Here is a 27,895-nt window from a genome sequence, read left to right as displayed (position 1 = left end):
CACCTTGGATGCTGGGGGTTGGGGGAGAGTTTTGAGCACAGGATTAAATTCTGCTCCCCATACATATTTCACGTTCTGATTTTGTTTTCTCTTAGTAACAAGATCATTATGATGCCAACCAATAGGCTGGCCCTCCTGCAGATTTATTGAAGAGATCTGGTAGCATTCCAAGACAAGCAGCGTTGTTTGATATAGAAAAGAAGTCCCCTAGGGATCCTCCCCACGTCCATAAAACATCAGTAAAAGCAGCTGATTTCACAAAGTAGCTAAACACAAAAATGGAGCTAATGATCGTGGGGGAAATTGCAGAAGAAGGAAAACCAAAATCACACACAATTTCTCAAGGAGCAGAGAATAAAGGCAGGAGCAGAGAAAAGGGGAGTAAGGAAGGAGGACCACGGAGGGCTATGGAAGTGGACATGACCAGGGGGAGGGTATGTGACCAAAATTCCACCTCCTGCTGCTTCAGTTTCTGTCCCACGCTTACGTTCAAATCCAGCTTCAGGTAGTGCTCGCTCTGATCGTAGGCTGGCCACAGAGGCAGGCCTTCCCCATTAGGGTCCCTGGAAGTGAGGGCAGAGACGGGGGTGAGATTTCCATCCTCCAACACCTGAATGTGGGGGAGGCTGGGGGAGGCGAAGGGGGGGGGCGGCTCACTTACCCGGTCCGAGCAAAGTTGGCCCAGTATCTCATCATCTTCCTGCTCAGCAATTTCTCCTCCTCGGTGGCTCCTTCTGAAGGAAGACAATCGCAAAATCCGGCTCTCACATGGACTCACCAGAAGGCCAAGGTGACTCGGGTGCGCTGAATCACATTCACATGTCCCTTCCCGCCGGATCCTCTCACCAGCCCACCAATCAATGCATTCATTCTGCATCTGCACAGACTGAGGCCCAGAGCAGCCAGGACTCGCCCAAGGAGTCGTGGCTTCCGAATGCTGGAGGAGGCTGAACATGCAGCTTCCCCGTCTAGCCAGTGCTTTTCTAGCCATTCCTGTGAGGCTGCGAGCTCCCTGAGGACAGAGACCACCTCTCTCTCTGTCTCTTTCCACCACTCCTCGCCTCATGCAATTAATTAATTATTGCATTTCTTTATTTGAGAAAGTAATACTTGCTCAAAGTACAAAATCCAAAATGCACCAGGGGTATCTAATGACAATAAGTTTCCCTCCCATCTCTTTTCTCCAGACACCCAGTCCCCAGGCTCAGAGTCAACCATAGCTACCAGCTTCTTGAGTGCCCTCTGAAGGCAGCCTAGTCATGTACTAGGGGTTAAGTGGACCCCTTTTTGCACACAGTATAATATGAACACATATTCTGCGTCTTTTTCTTTTTACTAAAATCATATCCAGGAGATAGTTCCATACTGTCGCCTATAAACCCACCACTTATTGCCATTTATTGTTCTCTAAATGTATAATGCATAAATATGTATATATGCAATTATAAGTGAATATATAATTCATGCATCCAGTACTCTCTTGGTGGATCTTTACATCATTTTCAATCTTTTGCTGGTAAAAGCAATGCTTCAGCGTGTGCTTATACTTTTGCTTGTGTGCAAGTATAATTGCACCAAAAAATTCTAGACGTTGGATTGCTTGGACAAAAACCATCTGCATTTTAAATTTGGTAGAGTTTTGCATTAATATATGAGGTTGTCTGTCTCCCTACACCTGCTCAAATACATTATGTAAAATGTGTTGCTCTTCCCAACCTTGATAGATGAAGAAGTCTTCCTCAGTCAAGGTTAGTGTGCAATCTTCTTGTTATGGGTGAGGTCAAGTGGATTTTCATACTTAAAAGTCACTCATGTTTCCTTTTCCATAAACTGTCTATTTGTATCTGCTAGCCAGCTTTCCACTGGGTTGTTCTTTTCCCACTGGTTTTAGGAGCTCTTTAGATATTAAGGAATTTAACCTTTGACACTCATGTGGTTCATTTTTTCCCACGTGGAGAGTCCTGTCCCCGTCCCACAGTATGAGCTCGGTGATGGCTGCTGAGTAATAGTACAGTGACATTTATTAAGCACTCACTGTGTGCCTTGTGAGAATTTTCACTGAATCCTTATGACAACCTAAGAGGTAGTTGTGTTATTATCTACATTATAAGGATGGGAATGAATAAATGACGTAACAAATAAACCTCAGTGCACAAACGTACTTATGCAGAGGCTTGGTCCTCATCGTTGAGAAGCCAGCATGAACTGGTCAAGAGCCTGTATTGTGCAATTTCTTTAACAAAATATTTTAGTGATATCTGTAGTGTGTAGTTGCTATAATTTTTTTCTGTGGATAACCTCACCTGATTGGCTTCTTATTTTAGGCCCTGCACAGGTCATAAATTCAGGAATGGATGAGCTAACCTCGCTAGCAGCAGCCCACAAGCATCTACATTAGGCCACCTGGGTCCAGAGGACTTCGGGAATTATGAAAAACATGGTTTTTGGTTTTTGGCTTTTTGTTTTTGCCTTTTAAAGCACTGGGTGGTAACCTCATCGACAGGTCTGGAAAGGGCAGGGAGGGTAAGACCAGTGGTCAGAGAGAAGGAAGAAAGTGGTTTTAATTAAAAAAAGAAATTAGGTCGCATGAGTGGCCCCGATTGCCCAGCCCTTTCGGCTTTAGCACAAAGAGAAACACTCATCAAGCCAATGCTGGCAACTCCTTTTCATCTTGGTTTCTAAAAATAAGAGTGGGGGCGTTTTCCAGGGAATGGTTGTGTTTGTAAACCACAGACTAAGTTCTGACCCACCAGTACTCCAGGGCTCTGGCATCATGTTGGGTGGAGGGAGGGGCTTCTTCCCAGCTCATCCCAAGCTCGAGTCCCCACAAGAGCAGAAACACCCCGCCCCCCGAAGCCTGTTCCTTACCGAACATGACAATGTTGCCTTTCAGGAAGGAACCTCCAAATACAAAGCGGATTTCATCAGTGTGATCCGCTTTGACGAAAGTCGGCCTTGTGTCCTTTAAGCACTGGGGCCCGTGCTGAAACTCGTAGAAGTAGACAGGTGCCCCAGCATCTGCACAGAGGTAGGAGAGGGCCTGTGGCCAGTGCAAAGGGCGGTGGAACAAGGGCTGGCCCCGCATCCCCACCCAGCGGGTCCTCCACACCCGTGGGTGGGACGGCTGAGACAATAGGTGACCTGAACCCTGCTAACTTCTCTCTTCCTTATTGGAGGCTAGTACTTGCTGCCACAGCAGCCCCTGCACCCCTGGTGACAAGAGCTCACTACCCCTCAGGGCAGACTGAGATAAGCCTTTCCTACTGAGCAAAGATTTACCTCCCTGTGACTTCCTCCCACTGATTCTGGTTCAACTGTCCGGAGACAAACCAGTTATTCCCTGCTTCCAACATTCCTTCTCTTCTCTTCTCTTCTCTTCTCTTCTCTTCTCTTCTCTTCTCTTACTCTTCTCTTCGGCTAAAGGTCTTTGCTTTGTAATTCCTCCCCGCCCCCACCTTTTCCTGCATCATCAGTGTTTCTCTACTGGACCACTGCCATCAGTAGCCAACATGCTTACAAGTCTCCCGTTAACACATGCACACACACACAGAGGCACACACAAACACACATACTCTTGGTCTCAGCTTCCCCTCTGGCTACTGGCTTATCTCTCTAAATCCCTTCCAGCAAGACCCTACAATACTCATTATCTTGCTCCCTCTCCTCATTCTCTCTCTCTCTCTTAATTGAAGTGTCATTTATGGACAATAAAAAGTGCAGATTTTAATGACATGGTTTGATGAGTTTTTACAAATGTATACACATTCCTGTAACCACCATGCCAAGATATACAGAGCATTTTTATCACCCTGGAAAATTCCCTTGTGTGTCTTTGTAGTCACTCTACCAGAAGACAATCAACACTTTTACTGATTGTCACCACAGATTAATTTTGCCTGTCCTTGACCTCTGCATAAATGGAGTAGCACAATATATATACTTTTGTGTGTCTGGCTTCTTTTCCTGGGTGTAACGTTTTTGAGATTCATCCATGTTATTTCATGTATCAGTCGTTGATTCCTTTTTATCACCAAGTAGTATGCTATTGCATGAATATACCACAATGTATTTACCCACTCATCTGATGATAGACTTTTGGGTTCTTTCTAGTTTGGTGCTATTGATTAAAGCCGCTATGGATGTCCATATACAAGGAAGGACATAAGCTTTCACTTCTCTTCAGTGAATGCCTAAGAGTAGAATGGTTGAGTAATAGGATAGGTGTGCACTTAATTTTATAAGAAACTGACAGTTTTCCAGAATGATTGTACCATTTTACATTCCCTCCAGAAGTCCACGATACTTCTGAATATTCCACATCCTTCGCAGTACTTGTGGGTATGGTTTGTGTTTTCAGTATTAGCCATTCTAATAGGTATACATGGTTTCCTCATTTGGGGTTTATTTTGCATTTCCCTGATGACTAATAATGTTGAGTACCTTTTCATGTGCCAAAAGAGGCTTTCCTATATCTTGTTTTGTGAAATGTCCTTTCAAGCCTTTTATCCATTTGTAATTGGAACGTTTGTCTTTTCATTATTGAATTGTAAGAGTTCTCATATGCTGGATGTGAAGTTTTTGTCAGATAATTACGTTGTGAATATTTTCTTCCAGTCTGTGGCTTGCCTTCCCCTTTCCGTAGCAACATTGGGTATTTTGTTTTAGGTAAAATGCACATAACATAAAATTCACCACTTGAACCATTTCTAAGTATGTAAATCAGTAGTTTTTAGTACATTCAGAATGTTGTATGACCATCACCACTATTGAGGCCCAGAACACTTTCAGGTCCCCAGACAGAAACCCTGGACCCATTATGCAGTCACTCTCCATTTGCCCCCCTCCTGTCCTTTGGAAACTGTTTTCTGTCTTTGTGATTTGCCTATTCTGGACTTTTCATATAAACGGAATCACACATGTGGCCTTTTGTGTCTGGCTTCTTTCACTTAGCATAATGTTCTCATGGTTCAACCATGTTGTAGCAGGTGTCAGGATTTCATTGCTTCCCATGGCCAAATGATAACCCCTCTTATGTGTACACCACGTTTTGTTTATCCATTCATCAGCTGATGGATCTTTGGGTTGTTATCACTTTTTGGCCTCTCTAAATAAGGCTGCTATGAACATTCATGTACAATTTTTGCTTGACCATCTGGTATTCAATTATCTTGGATCTATCCCTAGGATATGGGTTATACCATGGGTTATACCATGATTTTATGTTTAATTTTTGGGGGAACAGTCAAACCACTTTCTGCATTGCATTTATCATTTACCAGTCCCACCAGCAGGACATGAGAGTTCCAGTTTCTCCACTTTCTCAATAACACTGTTATTTTCTGGGTTTTGGTTTGTTGGTTTTTTTATTATAGCCACTTTAGTGGGTATGAAGTGGTATGTTGCTGTGGTTTTGATTTGCGTTCCCCTGATGGCTAATAATGTTGATCACCTTTTCATGTGCTTATTAGTCATTTGTATATCTATTTTGGAGAGATGTCCATTCAATCCTTTGCCCATTTTTGAATTGACTTGTTTGGCATTTTGCCGAGTTATAAGGGTCCTTTGTATATTCCAAATAATAGACTCCTATCATATAAATGATTTACAAATATTTTCTTCCACTCTGTGGGTTGTCTTTTTTACTTTCTTTATATTGCCCTTTGATGCACATTAATTTTTCATTTTAATGAAGTCCAATTTATCTGGGTTTTTTTCTTTTTTGATTATGCTTTTGTTGTAATATCTAAGAATCCACTGTCACTTCCAACCTATTTGTGTCTTTAGTTCTAAAGTGACTCTCTTGTAGACAGCATACAGTTGGACTGTTTTTAAAATCCACTCATTTTGCAATCTCTGCCTTTTGAGAGAATCCATTTACATTTAGTATAATTACTGACTATGAAGGACTTACTTCTGCCATTTTACTATTTGTTTCCCATATGTCTTATATCTTTTCTATTCTTCAAGTCTTCCATTACCATAATATTTTCCAGTGTACCATTTTGATCCCCTCTTGTTTCTTTTACTATACATATTTTTAGTTATTTTCTAAGTGGTTGCCCTGGGGTTACAATTAACATCCTAATTTATAATAATCTATTTCAAATTAATACCAACTTTGTTTCAATAGTGTACAAAAGCTTTCCCCCTTTATAGCTCTGTGCCTTTATATTGTTATTGTCACAGATTGGATCTTGATGCATTGTATGTGAAAACATAGATTTATAATTATTATTTTGTACAGTTGTTTTTAAATCATATAGGAAAACAAGGAGACATTAGAGAACCAAAAATAAATCAATACTGACTTCTATAAGTAAACATAAGTAATGCGAGTACCATTAGTAGTGTTCTTTTTTCTTCTTGTGGATTTGAGATACTGTCTAGTGTCCTTTTGTTTCAGCCTTAAGGACCCCCTTTAGCATTTTTCAGGCAGGTTTACTAGTGACAAACTCTCTCAATTTTTGTTTATCTGGTAATGTCTTGATTACCCCTTCATTTCTGAAGATAGTTTTGACAGATATGGAACTCTTGGTTGGCAGGCTTTTTTTTCATTCTGCACTTTGAATATGTCATTCTATTGCCTCTGGCCTCTGTGGTTTCTGTTGAGAAATCAGCTGTTAATCTTATTGAAACTATTTTGTACATGATTAGTCTATTCACTTTAACTGCTTTCAGGAATTTCTGTTTTTGGTGTTTGATTGATTATGTCTCTATGTGGATCTCTTTGAGTTTTTCCTACTTGGGATTCAAATTCCATCAAATTTGAGACATTTTGATCATTATTTCTTTAAATATTATTTTTACCTCTTTTCTCTTTCCTCTCCTTCTGGAAGTCCTATCATGCATATGTTGGGATGTTTCATGGTGTTCCACAGATCTCTTGGGCTCTGTTCATTTTTCTTCATTCCTTTATCTTTCTGATCCTCACACTGGGTAATCTCAATGGATTTATGTTCAAGTTCTCTCTTTCTTTCTTTCTTCTCCATGATCAAATCTGCCATTGAGTCCCTCTAGTGAATTTTCCATTCCAGTTGCTGTATTTTGCAATGCCAGAATGTCTATTTGGTCCTTGTTATAATTTTATAAATTTTCTCTTTATTGCTTCTCTATGCGGTAAAACATCATTTTCATGGTTTCCTTTAATTTTTTATATGTGGTATCCTTTATAGCTATTTTAGTATATTTAATAGTTGGTTTAAAGTGGTTAGTAAATCCAATGTCTGGGGTTTTTCAGGGACAGTTTCTATTAATTTCTTTTTTTCCTGTCTGTTGGCCATACTTTCCCATCTCTTTGCATGCCTTGTTGAACACTGGAGATTTTTAAAATTATAACATGGCAACTCTGAACATCAGATTCTACCCCTTTGCCATGGTTTATTGTTACTGCTTGTTGTGGTTGCTGTTGTTAGCTTGTTTAGAAATGTTTCCATACTAATTTTGACTATTCTTCCTCATGTGTGACCACCAGTCTTTTTTCTCCTGTTATCTTAGTGGTCAACTAATAATTTTATGAGTCAGCTGAGATTTTCATAAATGCCTAAAACAAACAAACAAAATCTCCCAATCTTTGAAGATGGGCATTGTGTGTGTGTTGAAGCACACCCTCAACACTCAGCTAGACAGTTTACAACTCTTACTTAGCTTCCACTCTCTGTAAGAGAAGAGCCTTCAGGTCAGCCAGATATAACAGCTTAGGGCCATCTCAGGCCTTTTCTGAGCATTCTCCCCACTCTGGACATGCACAAGGCCTTCTAATTTCCCAGGGACATGAGGGAACTTCTCAAACCTTTGTTCCCAGAGCATTCCATTGCCCAGCTTTTCTTCCTAAGTGTTGTCTACTGTTTATTCCAACTGTTATCCTTTGCCTCCGGTGGCAGCAACAAATACATTTACTTTTTTTTTTTTTTAGAGAGAGAGCATGCACGCATGTGTGCATGTGAGCAGGGGTGGGGAGGGACAGAGGGAGAGGGAGAGAGAGAATCTTAAGCGGGCTCCACTCCCAGTGCAGAACTGGACACAGGGCTCAGTTTCACCACCCTGAGATTATAACCTGAGCTGAAATCAAGAGTTGGACACTTAACCAACTGAACCACCCAGGCGCCCCAGCAAATGCATTTACCCTTAAATGTTGATGAAAAATGCCCTCCAGGTAGGTTCCTAATCCCTGAGACAGTTCTGGGTTAGGTGAAATAAAAGCAAGCCCCTTGAGCTCAGTTGTTTAGGGAGCCACCAGATAGATCAAAGGAAAAAAAACACAATTCTTTGAGTATAAGGTCCTTTTTTCTCCCTCCAGTACTAGGAGCCTATACTACCAAGGTGGGCTACTGTCTTAAAGGTCACTGCCCAGCTGGTAGCAGGAAATGGTACAGAGTAAGTTGAAATGCCACACTCTCTCACTGAGACTCAAGGATCTATATGTTGATTAAATGTTCACTTGCTTGCTATAAACCCTTGATTTGTTTCCAAGTTCTGATAAAATTGATTCTGACAGTACTTATCAGTTTATTCATTGCTTTTGTAGTGGGACAGATTTTTGGAATTCCCTCCTCCACTATTTTTGCTAACATTGTTAACAGTGTTTTTTGATGAGCAAAAAAATATATATTAATTTTGCTTAAGTACAATTTTAGCTTTTACATTTGGATCTACAACTCATCTCACATTGATTTTTGTGTATAGTGTGAGTTAGGGGGTTGAGGTTCACTTTTTCTACATAAATATCCAGTTATTCTAGCTCTGTGTGTTGAACAGTATTTCCTTTCTCCACTGAATTATCTCAGCATCTCTGTCAAAAATTGGCTAACTATTTTCTGGACTCTCCACTCTGTTCTATTTGTCTGTCCTTCAGCCAATACCAGACATTCTTAATTCCTGCATCTCAAAAATAAGACTTGAAATCAGATGACTTGTAAGCCCCCTAACTTTGTTATTCTTTTTCGAGATTGTTTTGGCTATAGTTGCATTTCCATGTAAAATTTTAAAATCAATTCATTCATTTTTTCCAAAACCACTGCTGAGATTTTGAGATTGGGATGTAGTCTCTGAAGATCAGTTTACTCATTTTCTCTTGAATCCGTTTTAACCAGACTTTTATCTACATCATCCCATCACAATAGTTCCTGTCAAGGTCACCAGTGATCTTGTTTCCAAATTCAAGAGTCAATTCTTGGTCTTCATTCCCTCATCACCTCCATAGACCTTATGATACAGAATCCCACAGCACCCTGCAACTGCTATCCACTGCCCTGTTTTATCTTCTAACACATACATATTCTATCTTTACTTGTTTGTTATCAATCTCCCCAACTAGAATGTGAGTTTCATGGTGGCAGGGTCTCTGTTTTGTTCACTGATGTATCTCTAGGGCCCAGAATACTGTCAGGCACATAGTAGGCTCTCGGTAAAAAAAAAAAAAAAAAAAAACTGTGGAAAGAGGAGGAAAGGGGAATAGAAGAAAGAGAGAGTGAGTGAGAAGGAGAGAGAGAAGGAATTAGGGCAGGGAGAGGTGAGGGAGGGAGACAAGGTTTGTGTTCTCCCAAATAATACTCTCTTTCTGGTTGCTCCACTACTCCTTAGAGCTAAAATGCTTGGAAAGATACTTCCAAAGAGAAAGGAGACTGGGCAACTAGTCCCCCCCAAATTATGGGGAGGTGGGCATTTTTTGCATGGTCCTGAAGGAGAAGAAACAGAAACAACAGAACTGATCAACATCCCTGAACTCTGAAAGGCACGGGAATTGCAAAGGTCAATGTGCAGGGTTAGATCCCACACATTCTTGAGAACTCCCTCTCACTGAGGGAACAGAAGGGTGGAGCAGGTGGCCAGTCATCAGGCCACAAGACTCTCTGCAGCCACTGGCCTTGCTGGGCTGTGACCCTGCTGTGGGGTGGGGGCTGGGGGTACTCAGAGACTCACCTCTGTGATATCGAGCTGTGACCACCCCAGGGACCACAAAGAACACATCTCCAAGCAAGTCCAGAAAACGATCTCGTATCTCAACCGGGGAATGCTTGTTGGAGAAGTACTGATCAGCCACAAGGTATAAATACTGGTTGGAGATGTGCTGTAAAAAAATCATGGTCACAGGAGACCCAGGTCAACAACGGCCAACACGCTGAGCATTTGCTTGGGCGGGCATGATTCTGGGGTCTTTACATGCATTGTCTCATCTAATTCACACAGTGACCCTACGGGGCAAATATCAAAATTAGCCCCATTTCACAGATGAGCGAACTGAGGCCCAGAGAGGGTACGTGGTTGTCCAAACTGGTGCAACAATGATTCTTCCACGAGTCTATCTGCAGCAGACTGCGTGCTCCTAATCACAGTGCGCAGGCCTCTCTGAGATGTTTCAGAAACAGCCATCCCTGTCAACCAAGTGTAGGACTCTTCTGAGTGTAGACCTTTGTGACTGCTACTGGGATCCTGCTTCTGGAAGCAGTGCTGCCTCCAGTCCTTTGCTGTTTGATTTGAACAAGTCTCTTGTTGGAATTCCCTTATCTATAAAAAATGAGTTGTTCGGAGGATTACATGAGAAACATGCTCTCTGACACAGAGCCCGTCTTCAGTTCTGTCAGTCTCCCCTGAGACCTGTTGCCAAATCCTTGAACAGGGCATTCTGACCCGGGACAGGGCTGCCTCCCAGGCTTCCATCCCTCAACTTGCCCCAAGCACAAATGCTGGCCAGTGAAAAGTAAACTTCATGAAGATTCAGGGTCTGCCACACTGGTGATGTTCTTGGGGATCTGGGGGCCTGGGAAGTGCTGGGACAAGCCATGGCACCTGGACCATCAGTCCTCCCACTTGCCACATGAAAACAGGTACAGCCCTATAGAAGTTTCTTTGGAATGTGGAGACAGTACAGAGGACACCTGGGAGTACTGCTCAGACTCATTCAGCGGGTCCTCTGAAGGCTGGGTGTTTTTAATCAGGCCCAGAGCAACTCCAGGCTCTGGTGCAAGTGCCCCTGACTTGGACCATATGACCAGCAGAGCCCCTGGCCCCTGTTCCTCCATCAGCCGGACAAACCTAACTCATTCTTCAAGGCCCTTCTCCCTGAGGGAGCCACCTGCTCCCTCCCACGGGCACCAGAGGGCCTCGGACATTCCTCTGATCTGGTTTGTTAGACACTGTGCTGAAGTGCCTCCTCCTTCCACCTACCCCACGGTCTGCGGATTCTGCGAGCATAAAGGGAATGCCTGCTTCTCATTGCACCTCAGTACCTCAGTGTGTAGGGAAGCCCTGGGGCATGTGGCCTCTCAACAAACATCCATTCAATGACTAAGTGAAAGAAAGGAACCAGGTACAGAGTTCACGCTGGATAAATGTTTAAGGCAAAAAGACCGAAGAAGAGAAGGGAATCCATCCCTAAGTCTAGCGTCTGGCTTAAGACCTGGTACTGATACATCTGTTCAGGGAGTCAATGAATAAATGATCGAGTAATGGTCCTTGGTCTTGCTACAACCTAATACAGTGCCTCGCTGGCATCTAGTATATGGGTCCCTAGTCCCAGGTGTGTTTCAGAATTTATAGTTTCTCAGACTGTACACAGATAATTCAGTACCGAGGCTGCATATGATGTCACATGCTCTGGGGGGTGGCCCCCTCAGCCCCTACATTACCGTGTCCGCAGAGAAGCATGTGAATAGTGGGATGAATGATGTGAACGGGAACGGTAAGGACCAGTGGCCACATATCAGCTGGGGCAAGTGTGGCTGCCCTGTGGGCTGGTTTTCAGAGCTCCTTGGATTTTGAGACTGAATAAGGGACGGTGGAGCCCTACTTAGCAAAGATTCACTGAATGAGTTAACGAGGAACGTCTACAGACCCAGCCCCTTCTCCTGAGTGTGGCCCAAGGAGGTTTGTTAAATAGCTGACTGAAAAATCAGTTGCCCAAGCTCACTTACCAGGACTGTGTGTAGCAAGTGCAGGGCGAGAGACTTGTTGGAGCCCCCGAGGATCTCAGGAAACTCTTTCTGTGGAGAGAAGTAGGGCGTCCTCTGTGAGCACCTCAGGTCACCAGAAGGGAAAGCGCTCTCTCTGAGTGTCACAGTGCCTGACTTTTAGAAGACAGGCTGGAGAGCAGGAACCTGTTCAGCCCCCAGGGAGCGACATGCAGGAGCAGCCTCAGTGGGTTGGTGGAGCAATGAAGTTTCTTCCTCCCACATTTGCTAGAAGGCAGTCATTCCCTGCCATACCTGTGGTCTTGTGGGGCCCGAGTGGCTGCTCTGTGGAAAGGCCATGTTATGAGCTGACACCCCCCACCACATTCCCATGTTAAAGCCCTAAACCCCACTACCTCAGAATGTGACCATGTAGATATAGGGTTGATCAAGAAGTGATTAAATGAGAGAGAGGACGTTAGCTGGCTGGTGGCCTTATACGAGGAGGAAATTCTGACACACAAGAGGCACCGGGGATGCGTGCACACAGAGGAAAGATCATGTGGGGACACAGGGAGAAGGCAAGCCAAGGAGGGAGGCCCCAGAAGAAACTGGAACTGCTGACACCTTGATCTTGGACTTCCAGCCTCCAGAACTGTGAGAAAATAAATTTCTGTTGTTTAAACCATCTGGTCTGTGGTATTTTGTTATGGAGGCCCTGGCAAACTGATAACAGCCTACACCTTGGCTTTGGCATCAAGTCCAAACAGAGACCAGAAAATCTTGAAGCCAGTGACTTAAAGTTCTCTTTCTCAAGACCTTTGCAATCAGGGCCTCTGAGAAGCCAGCAGTTTGCCAACAGCCAGTGAGGGGGCAAGGCTAGGGGTTAAGAACCTAGGCTCTGCCTGGGACCTAGTACAAGCTATGGGTAATTATTTGCTAACTGACGTCTCCCTGGCCAGTTCTACAGCTTAAAAACATGAGAGGGTGGAAGTACTCTTCACCTGTCAAATGAATTTCTCTTTGACATTTTCTGCTGAAAATCTTGGGATAATAAATCACCAGGGTAAATATTTAAACAACTTTGTCTCCTGGCATCTGAGGGAATCTCCAGGGTAATTCAATTTATCCACAAGTATATTTCAACTACAGAGAACCTCTCTATAAGTTCAGGAGCTGAGATTTGTTTTTGGAGGATTACCCACGGTCTCCAACGACCAGCAGTGGATGTAATTGCAAGGTCACATGATATAACAGCACCGCCCCAGGCTCCTGACCTATGCAGACCTGGGCACCAAATATCATGGTACCACTTGAATAATTCCAATATCTAACATTTACTGAGCACTTGCTATATGCCAGGCTATTTGATGGGTACTTGTGAAGCAGGTAGTAAGATCAGTCTTATTTCACAGATTAAAGGAATAAAGGTTCAGAGAGGTTGGGCAGTTCACTTAAGGTCACACAGCAGGTTAACAGAGAACCCAACATATAATGGCAGAGCCTAAGCGCATGAAAAAAAGTATACACCACTGTCTCCTTCCCAGCTGGGAGACTTTGGAAAGGAATTTTAGCTTTTCTGAGGCTAAGTTTCTTTAACTACCAATGCCCGTTTGCAAGGTGTTACACCGACTGGCATACACTTGGCACGTGGAAGGCACTCGGGACTGGTCGCAGTGGTTATGGTGGTGGTGGCTGTCATCAGGAGCACCTGCCTTCTTTTTTCTGGCACAGACCTGGAAGTACTGAAGGGCCTTCCTTAAGCCACAGTCTGTGACTCAGTTGCCTCATTTACAACATGAAGAGAAAGATCCCCACCCCCACTTACCCCAAAACATTGCTCCGTAGGTCAAATTCATCATGGCAGAACATGCCTTTGACAGCCCAAGGAACTTGGGGCTCTGGTTCTAAACAGCACCAACTAGCATCTAGCCTTGGCAAACCCTGTATTTCATTACCTCATCTCTCTCAGCTTAAAAGGAGGAGATTGGTCTCTATAACTGAGCCGTGGTGATACTATGAATTTGAGCATTCCTCCTTTCTGAGGACAGATGAGAAGTTTATTCCGAATCAGGAGAGGCTTCTTAAATGGCAGGGTCAAGGGATCACGGCTCCTTCTCAGCATTCGGCCCGAGCACAAACGATCCCTCCTCAGAGAAGCCTTTCCTCTCTACCCCTTCTCCTCCCTAAAGATCTTCTACCAGTTTATGTCCTTCCTAGCACTCGCCCCGTCCTGAAACCATCTATTCAACCTTGCATTTCATCTGCTCTCCTCACTCAGATGGGAGCTTGCCGAAAGCTGGAGCCGTGTGACTTGTTTACTGTTGAACACCTGGGTTTTTGCCAAGAGTGTAGAGCAGGTAGCAAACGTTCCGTTCATACTTGTTGAATGACTAAAGCGATTCAATAATTTTGCAACTTGGACGAGCCTCGGGAGCTCTCCTGGAAGTCAAAATGCCAGAACCGAGGCTGGACGTGAAAATGTAAAGGCCTGAAATTTTCCAAACCCGCATGAATTTCATCTCTGAAGTGTAGTGTGCTAATTTGAAACAATCCTTTGTAATGTTTTGATCAAAGCTCAAATGGATCCCATCCTCCTTTACTTTTATATAGAGTTGTTTCTTTCTCTATAAGCCTTATACGAGGAGCAGGGCAGACACTGGCTACGGCTGCCCCCAATCCTCAGTTACCCTCTTTGAGCGAGAGGAAGGGGCATTTCTTCATCCTTGGCTGCCGGGTCCCCTTGGCGTCATGCACGGGAGTGCACGGGAGTGCTCAGCTTGGAAGCACACAGCTGCCTCATGGCTGAGGGAGCGACAGGGAGGACAGCTGGGATTCTTACCATGGGCAGCAGGAAGCCACACTCGTGGTTATTGACTCCGATGACAGAAGGAACTGAATTAAATGTTTTTTCAGTCAATAGGTCTAGAGGCTCATCAGGAAAGAAAAAACCATCAACCACTCGAGTGAAAGACTTGGTTTTCTGGAATAAGGAAGAAGAGAAAAATCAGCATCTGTTTCTGTTCATAAAATCCGCTGTCCCCCAGACCCTTAGCCCAGCAAAGCCAACCCACTCCAGCAGTGGTCAAACTGCATTAAGAAAGGAAAAATAAGCCACCTTTGGCCCTTCCCAAGGCACGAGTGCTGCCTGGCCAGCCCTGCCACTTACTTGGGCAAAGGGGCTCAGCTTCCTGCCTAGAGTCCTCATCTGCTGAATGAGGATAATAATTAGTATCTACCTAAAAAAGACAGGAGCCTACAACAGTGGTTCTCAAGGTATGGGTCCTGGACCAGCAGCATCAGCATATTACCTGGGAACTTGTTAGAAACAAATTCTCAGGCCCCAGCCCAAGCCTACTAGATCTGAATCTCTGGGGGTTACAGCCCGGCCAACTTGTTTCACAAGCCCTCCAGGTGATTCTGATGCATGCTCAAGTTTGAGAACCACTGACCAAATGCAATGGGCAGAGTGGTGAGCTAGGGGCAGGCGTTGGCTGGGGGGGTTGGAGGTGGCCAGAGTAGTGGGGGTTGGTGTATATTTGCCTTCGACTTGGCTGGATAGTTCTTGGGTCTCAGGAAGCAACACCTGGCTCTATCCATGGTTTTCTGGGGTCTCTGTTTGGGAATAGGAGTGGAAGAGAATACATAGAAGACTTTTCACACTACATCAGGTCAAGGACTTGGTAACCAGCTCCCAGATTCCAGCACTGCTCAGCAGACCCTTCATCCATGCCAAATAACTACTTAACAAATGTTGGAATCTGACAGATAATGACCTCGCTCTTCCAAGACCATCAGAAGCTCTCAAGGTTGGAAGGGACATAACAGCTCATTTGGTCCAATGAATCATCCAGGGACTGAAATCTGTCAGCAGTCATCGAGATTCTGCTTGCATACCTATAGAGGTGGCTGTCTCACTACCTTATCTAGGAGCTGGCTGTTTTGAAGACAGCTGAGTTTTTAGAAAATTCTTGGTTATACCAAGCCAAAATGGCTTCCTACAGAACTCTGGCTCTTGGCATTGAATTAACTTCTGGCAGCATGTGGAACAGGTGCTGTCCCTCTTCCTGGTGACTTAGAGACAACCTTCCTATTTTCCTGGATGTTCTCCAGGCTAAGCAGCACCCCTGGCCCATCAAGTTCCTTAAATTACCTATCAGGGTTCTATACATTCTACCTTGTGTTTCTATGGCCATTACTATGAATCCCAACCTCCATCTTTCCAAGTCCCAAATCAAAGTAAGTAAGAGAGTGGTGGACTCTCTCGGCCCCCAGACCCTCCTGTCCGTCTTACCTTGTTGATGTCCAACAACTCCTCGGGGGATTTTGCCCTCAGGCACAGCAGCAAGGCCACAGAGTCTGACGCGTTGCAACCACAGATATGCGTGATCACCTGCAACTATTTCCGGAGGACTGAGTCAGAGCACAGCATTGAAGGCCACCACGAAAATGAAAGTTGACAAGAGTCCTTGATCCAGCCCCAGGCTGGTTCTTCATATATGAAGCCTGCTGCCCCTCCCCACCCCCATGTACATGTAACAGAATGTACTCATTGAGGACCGGTTGGCCCTGGACCTCTTCACGCTCCTGCCTGACCCTCCTGGCCATATTCAGCAACCGCTGGAGCTGGGGGAGGTGGTGTGTCAGTCTGTGGCTACCGAATAGAGTCAAGCTTCCTGGTCACGGAGATACCAGTCCTATGACGTTGACTCCATGGCACTAGGCCCCACTGAGCCCAGAAGCCCAACTCAGGAGCTTCAAGAGTGAGGAGCAGCTTTGCAAGCATGACTTAACTGTATGCTGAGGCATGACTCTGGCTCAGTGTCAGCTTGTCAGCTCTGCTCAGCCTCACCCCCACTGCAGCCTGGAAAACCCTGAACATCTTTTTCTGTCTCCCACCAATTCCACTCATCCCCACCTCCTCTGGGATGTCCTTTCATGAACTCCCTCCTTCTCTAATTTCCTGTCATGTCACGGATTCCTACCTGCTCTTCCTAGCCTTTTCCTAAACACTATCTCTCCCAGTCACTGAACTTTCCTTGGGCACTTGTCCCTTGAAAGTGGTGGTCCCTAAGTGTTTGGGAGTCACGAAGGCTCTGAAAATCCAATGAAAACTACAAACCCTCTCCCTGGGAAAATGCACAAACATACAGAATCTGCCTACAACTGTAGGAGCTCAAGGACCACCTCCCAGACTTTTCCTGGACTCCAGGTTAAAAATGATGGTCTTCTCAAGTCAGTGTGGCCTGTCTCCATCTATAAACCCACAGGTCCTAACATAGAGCTGGGGGGACAAGGGACACTCAATATATGTATGCTGAATGAATAAGTATGTGCACAAAACCGAAAGCTGATATATTGTGTTCTCCAAATTAATATTCCCTGTGTATTGAGGGTATGTTTACAATATTATATCTCTAGGTCTCTGCTCTTGGTGTACACCGTTATTTTCTACAAGGTGTTTAAGCAAATATACCACTAAAATGCACAGTCCCCAGGAGATGGCTCCACAGCCCCGTGCTAATATTCATTGACTGAATCAGCTCATTTGTTAACTCATTCATTCGGCAAACATCAGTAGTCACCTACTAGACCCCAGGCATTATGCTGGGACATGAAAGAGACAGAGATCTTGGTCTCCAGGTCCTCACTGCTTGGTAGAGCACTAAACAAGATGACAGATGACAAAAGTCTGGGGCATATGCCTCACCGCCCCCTTACAATCTCATGCCAGGCAACATGCATCAGTCACAGTGTTCTTTCCCACTGAACTGGAAACAGCTTCAGAATCTTTCTTAACATAGTACTCTAGGTGGAATGGAGTAGGTACTGGAAATGAGCTGTATATCACAGAGGGGACTGAGTTATCTATTCCAGGTGAAGAATAGTGAATAAGATGTAAGAACTATCACATAGACATTCATGTACACATGTGCACACACCTTCATGTGCCCCAGCTGTACTGCGCCGGAGACCTACTTCCTGAACCAGGCCTTCCATGGAGCAATAAGGTTCGCCTTGGCCATTATTGGATTCTTTGGCCATGGTCGGTAAGGACGGCCAAGCACATGGTCAATCAACACCTGACCATGTTCTCCCCAGACCAAGCAGAGGAAGCTAGAGAGGTGTTAACAATATACCTACATCTTCATTCCTCTCATCATCGAGGGCCCTCAGGAAAGGGATGATGGCCACCCCACTCTCCATGATGGCTTTGTGGAATAAGCCATTCGCCATGGGGGATAGAATCTGGAATGAGAACACGGGAGACCAGGAAAAGTCAGGCAGGGGACTCCCCATCCATTAAACACACTACCCAGCCTTCTTTAAAGAAACCTTCCCAGGAAGTCTCCTTAAAAGCTCTACACATACAGGAGAAAAAAAAAAATCCCTGGTTTTGGGATTCAAGGATGAGCCATGAAAGTTTGGGGAAGTTATTTAACTTCTCTGAGCCCCAAGCTCCCAGGAACTTTGAGGTCAAACATTCTAGTGTGTGAGTGCTAGCTCCTTCACTTCCTGGCTGGAGAACCTCAGGCAAGTTTTGTATATATTTCTGAGCATCAATCTACTCCCTGCAAAACTGGAAGGAAAGATGGAGCCCATATCACAGAACTGTTCTGTAGAGCAGAAGTAACGAATATAGAAGGCCTTGCACAACACCTGTCAAATACTACACACTCAGGAAACGGTGGCTGTCATCATATATGTAAAAGTTGATTTACTCTAATTCACCTTATCGAGTTATCTTGAAGACAGAAAAATATCTTGTATATTGTCAAGTGCTATACAGCAGAAGCTCTCTTAACCCGCTTCCATGTAACTGCCTTCTGTGCACCTGTTAGCTGAGGCCCAGGAGATGCTGACCCCTCGGAGCCAGAGGGCTGTTTTCTAGCACCACACACCTTTCTATTCCCACCGGTTTCTGGCCACGTGCCAGGGGCATTTGCTCCCAAACTTGCTTTGTCAGTTACACTTGCTATTGTAATGACCTAATCGATGAAATATCGTGGGAACCAATGAAGTGTGCATGTAAAGAGAAAACAAAATTATGTTTGGGGAAAGAAACCTTTGATGAAGGCAAGTAGCTGAAAAATACCGCCATCAGATTAATTTGGTGTGAACGAGGTAAGAGTATAAGATATGTGGCGAGGCAGCAGAAGCTGCCACGAGCACGCTGCATTCACAGACTACAAGGCAGGCACCTCAAGTTTGTGCTCGCTGTAAAGAAGCTAAAGCAGCTGTTAGAGGACAATGAATCTGGGGGGAGGGGGTTATGCCCAGAGCCCACGGTGGATCTCCGGCCAACAGACTGACCCTGAAAAGATACAGCACCGTATCAAACCATTGGTGGAGAAATGCACACTTTATGTTGGAATTTGAAATAAACTGTTATATGCATCCTTTGTTACTTTACGTTTTAGCTGAATTTTTCTATTAAATGAGTAATTACCTGTCCTGGTAATTAGATACCAGGGCTTCGACCCTATAAATATAAGGGATTTTTCTTCAAACTGTTACTCACTAGGTGATCTTGGGCAGTTCATTTAAACTCTTCCTGATGACAGCTCTTGTCCATGAAAGGAGACTGAGCCTCTAACTCATGATGGGAGGCTTGAGGGAGACAAGATGTCTGTTCGACGTGAAGCACCAATCAGCTACAAGTGATTCATGGTCCTCATTTCTGTGACCTCTCCCACTGAGTTTCGTTCAAGCCCCCCAAAGAGAAGAACTCACAAGGCTGGAAACACTTATGGCTCCCGCTGACTCGCCAAAGAGGGTCACAGAGTGTGGGTCCCCGCCGAAGAACTCGATGTTCTCCTGGACCCAGGTTAAGGCAGCCATCTGGTCCAGGAAGGCCCAGTTCCCCCGAGCATGCTGGTCCCCTGTGCTGGGGCAAGAGGCAGGGTGAGAATACTCAGTGGATGTCAGTCTGCTTCCTGAAGCTCAAGGAGTTCGAGGTGGAGGCTCTGTTTGTCCATCTGCCGGTCAAATGCAGAGGGTCTGGGCCCTTAAGTAGGGCAGAGCCATGAGATAGAAGGACCCTGGTCCCTGATGGACCACATGGAAAGATGTCTGTCAGTCAGGATCACTCAGCTGGACCTTACTGGAGTGAGAAAGATTTTTTTGGGGTTTTAAGCCACCAAGACTTGGGGGTTAATCTCTTCCTGCTGCAAAAATTACCTAACTACTTTGGGTCACATTTGTTCCATGTCACTGAAGGCTCATTCCTCCTTAGGCGGCTGGGCACTGAATCCCCTGTGGCTGCCCACAGCTGTGCCTTGGGGATCCGGGGTGTCGATAGCGTGGGGACACTCACCTGAAGAAACCAAATATTCCTAGCCGGTACTGGGTCGTCACAATCAGCACGTCTTCATAGGCAGCCAAGGCGGACCCGTCAAAGATGGAGGCTGAGCCAGTCTCGAAGGCACCCCCGGGGAGCCACACCATGACCTGTGGAAGGGAGAAGACCTTTCTAGTCAACCTGCCAGAAACTCACATCCCCTCCCTATGAATTCTGGGACCTTCTTTCTTTAGGGAAATATAAGCGTCTCACTTTCTTTCTAAGTAGCATCAGAGGTTTTGTCTTTTGAAGAAGGCCCAGGGGTAAGCTTGTGGGCTCTGGCACCTGGCTACTCCTGGGCTTGATTCCCAGCTCTGCCACAGATGAGCTGTGTGACATTGGGCAGATTACTTAACCTCTCTGAGGCTCATTTTTCTCATCTGTAAGATGTGAAGAATGAAAGTATCTCACTGATGGGTTATCATGAGATTTTAAACAAGATCCTACATCTAAAGTTCTTAGAACAATTTCAAGTGCTCAGAAAGTATTAACTAAATATCTCTGAACTTGTGACCCATAGGAAGAAGGAAATCACTGTAAGCCATGTAGGAGAGCAAAAACCACTTAAATTGTTTTAACTTCACTCCTTCCCCTACCTACAGAGAGAAGAGAAGCGAGGAGAGATGACAGGGAAGAGAAATGTGAAAACTTTACTATATCGATTAGAAAAATTTGGACTGGGGAACATTAAACATTCACATGGTACTATCAGGATTGATATACTTATTAATAAATCCTTTCCATTCTCTCTTTTTAAAAAAGATTTGTTCATTTATTTTAGTGAGAGAGAGAGTGCAGGTGGGGAGGGGCAGAGGGAGAGAGGATCTTAAGGAGACTCCATACTGAGCATGGGGCCCGATCTCACGACCCTGAGATCACGACCTGAGCAGAAACCAAGAGTCCGTCGCTTCACCCAGGTGCCCCGCCCTTCACTTTTTTAAAGTCATACTAGGGACTACAACTCTTGGGGTAGGAAAAGAGAATAAAGCCACTGAGGAAAAAGAAGGACCAGACAAAGCCCTGGCTTTGGCATCGGACCTGCCACTTACCGTGTGCACAACGTGAAACGAGTCACTTATGCCATCCCCGTGCCTCATCTTCTTAATCTGTACAATGGGTCCAATAATCCTTACCCACCGGTTACTGTGGGGGTTAAATGAGATAATATACTGTGGCTGGCACATAGTCAGTGCTCAATACATATTGTTAGGATCCAACAGATTGAGTCTCCCATTGCACCGGCAAAGGGGAGACAGGATACAGGAGAGTGTGGTTAAAAATTAATACCTTTCCTGCTCACTTATACAGAGATATTTTACATTCTTAAATGAAATACTTAATATTATTACCTGTCCTCACGGCAAACAGAAAAACTAGAGCAAATGATCCTTTTTAAAAAAGGATTTCCCAAACAAACTAGCTAACAGAAAATCAGGGTCCTTTTAAGCAGCGTCTTTCTAAATATTTACAGACCATTAAATACTCAACAGGGGGGGAAACAAAACAAAATAAAAATCAAAGGTCAAGTCAAGTCACTGCCAACAAAGAAGCAATCAGAAAGGAAGATAAAGTGAATCTGTCATTAAATGACGTTTTAAGAGTTATTGATGCATCAAGTGATTACATTTCCCTTTTACCCAACAGGGGGTAGGTTTGATTCTAGCCACTCTGCCTGGGTCCCTGGGCATGAACCCGCTAGCTGGAGTCCCGGCATGACAGGCAGCCTTACGGGGAGCTTGGAGCCGGTGTCCGCATGGGCTGGCGCATAGATGTTAAGGTACAGGCAGTCTTCGGACACTTCCAATTTGGGGTAATGCACCTTGAGAAAGTGTTGATCTGAGAGCAGCCACTCTGAGTTCTGGAAGCACCTTGGAGGAAGGAAGGAGAAATCCTCAGAGTTGCTGTCAGCTAACTTGCCTGGGAGGGGCCAGGCCTTGTGACTGTAGAGAGGCCTGGTGGTCTCCCGTGTCTGAGTGGAAGAGGCGTTTGGGAGCTACTGGTACAAAGTCTAATCAGCTCCCCGGCCCCCACCATGGTGGCACAGACAAAGAAACACACTATAATTCTTTTTTATCTGGTGTTTGGGTAGGAAAGCACGTTGTGCAGAATAATTGTATCATTAACTTCCAGCACTCATCCATGCCTACAGCCACTACCACAATTCAGACACACACATAAAAGATTCAACATGCCTCAACAATTCCCCAACCTAGAGGGCAAGACACTAGGTTACATAGCAAGGGCTTTGCTCTAGCAGTTACCTTTTCTAGCCCCCAGAGGAACAAAAGGACATTTCTAGGCCTTTCCACCAGGAACCAATGGAAGTAGATGTGCAGGGAGATTCTGGTATCCAAGCCTTTGCTCAAGCTGGTCCCTACACCCAGACGGCTCTCTGCTCATATGTTTGCTCATGTTCTTCCCTGTCTTTCAGATTCAGTACAAGTGCCACATCCTCCAAGAAGCCTTCTGAGATTTCTCCAGTTAGACCACAGCTTTTTAGAAACACCTATATATGTTGTGTTCTTTCCTTGAAGTTCTCCTAGACTTGCACGAGTGTTACCATCTTCCTCCACTCAAACGTGAGCAGCTAAAAGCTGTTTTAGTCACCTCAGTACCACGTAGTCCCTAGGACTGAGCATGTGACACAGTAGGATTGAGTGAGACCAATATATGTGATTCCTAATATTCTCAGGGCTCAATTACTGTTAAGTTTTTTTAATAGAAGAGTGTACAGCTTAGGCAGTACTTATCACTGCAAATTTACCCCCAACAAGTGCTTATGCATTTTTGCCCCTTTGTATATTGTTTATGAGAAATCAAGGCCTCACTGGTTTCAGCAAAGCCATCCCTGACCTCCCTCCAAGGTTAGGCTAGGTGGTTCCATCTCAGCACCCTTCTCTGATCCCCTAAAAGGTTGCTCTTGTCACTCCATATTTTAATCGTTGTTATTATTTATGTCCCTACCACCCCCACCAGCCTACAAGTTCCTTCAGGGCAGCTGTGACCAGCCCACTGTGTGCCCCCAGGGCCTTACAGAGAGGCAATTACTGAGTCGGTTCTCAATGGATATTAGCTGAATGAATACATGAAGGAAGGAACAGATGAGTTTCAGCTTAGTGTCCTCGGTCCCTGGGCCACATGGGTTCTTCTTCTGCGGCTTAGGGAGCTTCCTGGCACCAGGGTACTCCTTCTGCCTGGGACCTCAAGGCCAAGAACCAAGAACCAGTGTGGCCCAACCTGAGGACTTCCCAGAATCTGAGCATCAGAAGATTCTGGGGGATTTTCAAGTCTCACCTCCCAACCTATGCTCAAGTCCTCATCAAGATTCACCCACCTCAGCTTGAACATTTGCAATGACGGGGGGCTCCTGACCCACGACATGTGCATTTATTCCACAGGTGTTTGTGGATTTCCCTGCATTGGGCACAGAGCACTAGAGCTGAACTCCCTCCTGGGTGGTTCTTCACCCCAAAGCCCTCAGCCAGTCTGGACCCTGGAGAGACTAAGTCTGGGTGGGGCGTGACATAGAAACACCTGGACCAAGACTCAGTAAGTCAGTCACAGTGGTTTCCAAATCCAACTGGTCCTCAAACCACTAGACACCTTCCAGTGAAACCAGTTTCCTGGGCCCCGCTCTGGAGATTCTGACTCAGGAAGTCCCAAGAAGGGAGCCCAAGGAATCTGCGTGCTCTGACCACCACCACCAGTGATCCCGCTGATTAGCCAGCTGGGGGGCCATGGGATTACCAAAGCCCTTGTCCACTTCTGCACCCCTCCTCCTCCTCCTTGGTGCCCCCCCCTTTCCCAGGGAGCTGCATGACCTTTATTCCCCTTCAGTACTCTGCCCCCATGCCCAGGTCACATTCCACCACGGGACTGAGGCTGCTCTTACAATTTAGGGTAGGACGTGGTATCTCGGAAGTCATTCCAGGGCAAGGCAGGCTTGGGTTTCTTAAATCGCAGGGGTCCTAGAGGGGGCGTAGCATAGGGGATCCCGAGGAACATGTTCACAGGCATGGTGCTTCCCAGCACAGTGGCTTGCTTCCCCCGGACCCATCCCAGCCTGGTGCTCCTCACCGGTGCATCCGCGGCTGGCCCTGAGGGAACACACAGGGACAAATCAGGAGTGGCTGGGTAGAGAACTGGAATGAGCCCAACTAGAAGCTCCCCTCACTGGGGGCACTCTTTCTTGGCCCAGAGGCTGGGCAACAGGAAGTAGCTAGACTCCCTGTCAATGAACGAACCCCTGTCCAGGGCTTCTTTCAAGATTGCTTTAGAAGGCACCTGCATCAGAGCACCGACTTAGTTTCTCCTAGGAGCACAACACTGAGCCACAAAATTTGCCCCAGTCACCTTGGGGAACAAAGAAGCTCTCCCTTCCACAGAGCAGATTTCCCTTACTCTGGATCTGATAGATGCCAGGCTCTGCAGATCCTAGCATCCCACAAAGTCATCTGGCCCCGAGTCATTTTCATACCCATCAGCACACTTGCTGGCATGTCTGTGCATCCCCTATATGACTACTAGCTTTTTGATTTTTCTTAAAATTAAATTTAAATAAACTTTAAAAATCTTACCCAGAGGAATCCCAAGCAATAACATCTATGGACTTGTGCTTTGGATGAGTTAGGCCTATGGTTTGAATACACATGAAAATGAATATACATCAACGAAAATAAAAAGTTCTCAGGCTGATGCCACCTGACATCAGCTCATCCACCTCCAGGGATATGAGGATGACATTTTGGGAACCCGAGAGTGCAAGCTTCTCGGTTTCCACATAGAATATGGAGTGTTGAGAAGTTCACTGCCAGCTATTTACTTAGCAGGACTCAGGTGTCTTGGTGCTACCAGCTCTAATGTCGTTCTAATAGAGAAAGTCCTGTCCAGGCAGGCAGCAGTACAAAGCATGGGCTCCATCCTATGTCCCTCCCCAGTGCCTCCGACAAGGTGTGAGCAACTCACAGACAGGACCGGGGTCTTCTGCGCTCTACCCACTCCCACAAAGGAGACTCTGGCGGGGGCAGGGGGGACGGTGGTGGCTTTCAGTAACACTAGGACATTGGTCAGGTGCCCCGAGGTTACTACATAGCCTTTTATGAGCCTTCGGACCTCCAAGAGATGGGTTTGTTTGCACTAGTGGAAAATCCTCTATGGTAAGGAAATCTCCCTACCCCATCTTCTGAGGGCTCTCCTCTCCCATGGGGTGTCTCACCCTCAGTGGCAGCTGCAAGGACCCAAACAGCCCAGATCAGGGTCTGGCCCTGGTGCCCCAACTCCCCGCTCATCCGGCTGGCCTGCCTGAACTCCCTGCACCTCCACGGCCACAGCTGGCCTCAGAGAGCTTCAGTCAGGGACAAGAAAGGGCTTCCTGTCTGCAGACAAATGTTGAGCAGGCAGACACAGGACACCGGGCTGGTGAAGAGAGGCAGCGGACCAAGATTTTTGGAGGAATTGGCCAAGCAAGACTTTCCTGTTCTGATTTACATAAGGAGAAGCTGATGATTAACTTGTAAGCTGGGGAAGGATAATGTGGCAGGCCCTGGGTGTGCGGGATGGGACAAATACAAGGGACACTGGGGATCAGGGAAGTCAAAGACCTTAACTCCAGTGACTGCAGGGGCCAGGAAGGCAGCAAACAAGCAGTGAACGCAAGCTGGCCAAGAGAGCCCAATAGGATGTGATGGGGACTGTGGGACACAGCACATGCCCTCTCTTAAAGGGGCAGTGACTTCTCAACTCCAGCGAACATTTGGCTTATGACAACGTAGGTACACCAAACCAGAAGTCAGTGATCTCTCTTGATTTTTATATGTGGCTTCAATTTTTTAAAAAAATCACGATATGAGCCCAATGCAGTATTTCTACTGGCTTGAGTTGCATCTGCAGTTCTGATCTAGACCCAGCACCCCCACGTAAACACGAGGAGACAAGTCCAAAGAGGTGAAATTCCTATACGCGGGTGGTTCTGTTGAAGCCTGTCCTTAGCATTCTGGTGGGTCATCGAAGATCTAGCTCAGGACCCAGGAACATCACCATCTTGCTTCCAGCAGGGTCCACACCACCCTTGGGGTAAAGGGTCCAGGATGGGGCTTCCCAAGTGCCTGGGGTTAGGTGGGTGGAATCAGAATTATGTGGGGTACTTGTTGAAATTGTGTCCTTCTGCTCAGCCCCCCTGGAGATCTGGGAGCAGGACCTGAACAACATCAATGGTAGGTTTGGGAAGCATCAATCTAATGTACAGGTCTCCCAGAGGAGTCACCTCCTGAGAGAGGCGGGGTTGTCACGAGCAGGTATTATGTGCCTGCTGGATATAGAACTCTACACGACAGGCAGGGAAAGCTTTCCTTAAAGTCAGAGCAAGGGGCTGCCAGAGGCATTTTGCTAAAGGCAGGTGCTCCTGTAAATCTCTACAGATTAGAAGTACTCCAATAAATACCTTTCTTCCCAACTCCAGGTCCATTTCTCATGCACCACTGACAGCGCCAGGAATTATGGAAGCAGGACTTGGGTAGAGTCCTTTCTGAAGGTTTGATTCTTAATTCAGAAAAAATCACTTATGGTTCAAATGGAACCTTGACAACCCTTTGAATTGCCCCCTGAAATCCAGTGAACAGCAGTGGACAGCAGTCCCTAGGTATGATGAGGAGGAGTAAGGAAGAAAGGGACTGCCTGTATCAAATGTCTAGATGTTCAGACTGCCCACCTTTGAGGTGACCACAAATCCCAGGAGATGAATGGGGGATGGGGTGAGAATTTCTAAAATGCTGCATTCGCAGCATGCCCTGCAGACTTTGCTGGTGTAGTTAAACACTGAGCATACCAAAATCCCAACACATGTGTATAGACATGTTGGTTGCTGCTAGGCTCAAATACTTACAGCTTTTCAGACATCAAACCCCTTAGCTTGGGTCTGGCCCTAGCTTGTTGAGACCCGCCCACACATGGCTCTTTAAAATGGGGTCAAAACAAAGGCCACTTGTTTTCCTGCCTTTCCCAGGCCCTTCCTGGCATGGTTGCCCTAAGCAGCTGAATGCTCTTGCCCATGGCCTTGAGACCATTTACAGAGACCCAGCTTCTATCTGGATTCTTCCTCAGAATCAAGGGTGTCCTTGAACAAATCTTTTCTTTCCTCTGGGCCTCAGTGTTTCCATCTTCCGGTGACATTTGTGCAGACGTTTTAGGATTATAAATTCCAGAGACCCAAGCATGAATGAGGTTTCCAGAACTGCCTATGGGGCCAGAAGAACCCAGAGCAGGGTGAAGAAATAGACAAGTTTCTGAGAAGAGGAAGAAGGTTACTGGCAGGGCCAGTAAGTGGCTCTGAAGGCACAAGCTTTGCCAGCTCAAAACGGTGTCTCCATGGGCCCTGCCAATGAAGGTCTGCAATATCCATGTTTGTCTACAACCTTGAGACTTACACTATCTCCCCCCGCTCTGGCCCTCCTTAGTTGCCACCAGAAAGATTCTCCCTGCTCTATAAGTGTATCAGAAACTTTATGGATTCTCTATATCATTAACTCATTCAGCACTGTTTACAAAGTGCCTGTTGTACACCCCCCCTCCCCCACACATGCTGTGGCCTTTCTTCAGCTTCTTACCCTTTAAAGCCCAATTCAACAGCTACCTCTTCCAACCACCTTTCCTAGATTCTCCTGAACTCCTTAGA

The 27,895-nt window shown here is 45.8% G+C and overlaps 1 protein-coding gene across 2 annotated transcripts; it reads right to left on the bottom strand.

Moving 5' to 3' along the window:
• Positions 1 to 25,514, bottom strand: CES5A (carboxylesterase 5A). 2 transcript variants are annotated; one of them, XM_025852370.2, is made up of 13 exons: positions 25,442 to 25,514; positions 24,119 to 24,323; positions 21,956 to 22,094; positions 20,203 to 20,336; positions 19,620 to 19,773; positions 18,030 to 18,134; positions 16,180 to 16,284; positions 14,728 to 14,868; positions 11,910 to 11,978; positions 9,919 to 10,066; positions 2,869 to 3,018; positions 662 to 734; positions 1 to 563 (listed from the first exon to the last, which is right to left on the bottom strand). In XM_025852370.2, exons 1-13 carry the CDS (start codon positions 25,512 to 25,514, stop codon positions 341 to 343), a joined length of 1,719 nt encoding a protein of 572 aa, XP_025708155.1. In that variant the 3' UTR covers positions 1 to 340. The 2 variants fall into 2 exon arrangements, with proteins under 2 accessions (XP_025708155.1, XP_025708156.1); XM_025852371.2 differs by lacking the exon at positions 2,869 to 3,018.
• Between the last annotated feature and the right edge of the window lie 2,381 nt (positions 25,515 to 27,895).

The sequence above is a fragment of the Callorhinus ursinus genome, unplaced genomic scaffold (assembly GCF_003265705.2).
Source record: "Callorhinus ursinus isolate GAN/ISIS: 27379988/994484 unplaced genomic scaffold, GSC_fseal_2.0 scaffold56, whole genome shotgun sequence".
Taxonomy (NCBI): Eukaryota; Metazoa; Chordata; class Mammalia; order Carnivora; family Otariidae; genus Callorhinus; species Callorhinus ursinus.
Note: the sequence above shows the minus strand (reverse complement) of the source record. Positions and strands in the feature narration are given on the sequence as shown.

Excerpts from the sequence above, each read along its gene's own strand:
- CES5A (XM_025852370.2), bottom strand. The coding sequence starts at position 25,514 with ATGAGCGGGGAGTTGGGGCACCAGGGCCAGACCCTGATCTGGGCTGTT. Across the intron at positions 19,774-20,202 it reads GGAATATTTGGTTTCTTCAG|CACAGGGGACCAGCATGCTC; the intron begins GTGAGTGTCCCC and ends CTCTTGCCCCAG. Across the intron at positions 3,019-9,918 it reads CACAGCTCGATATCACAGAG|ATGCTGGGGCACCTGTCTAC; the intron begins GTGAGTCTCTGA and ends ACCTCTGTGCAG.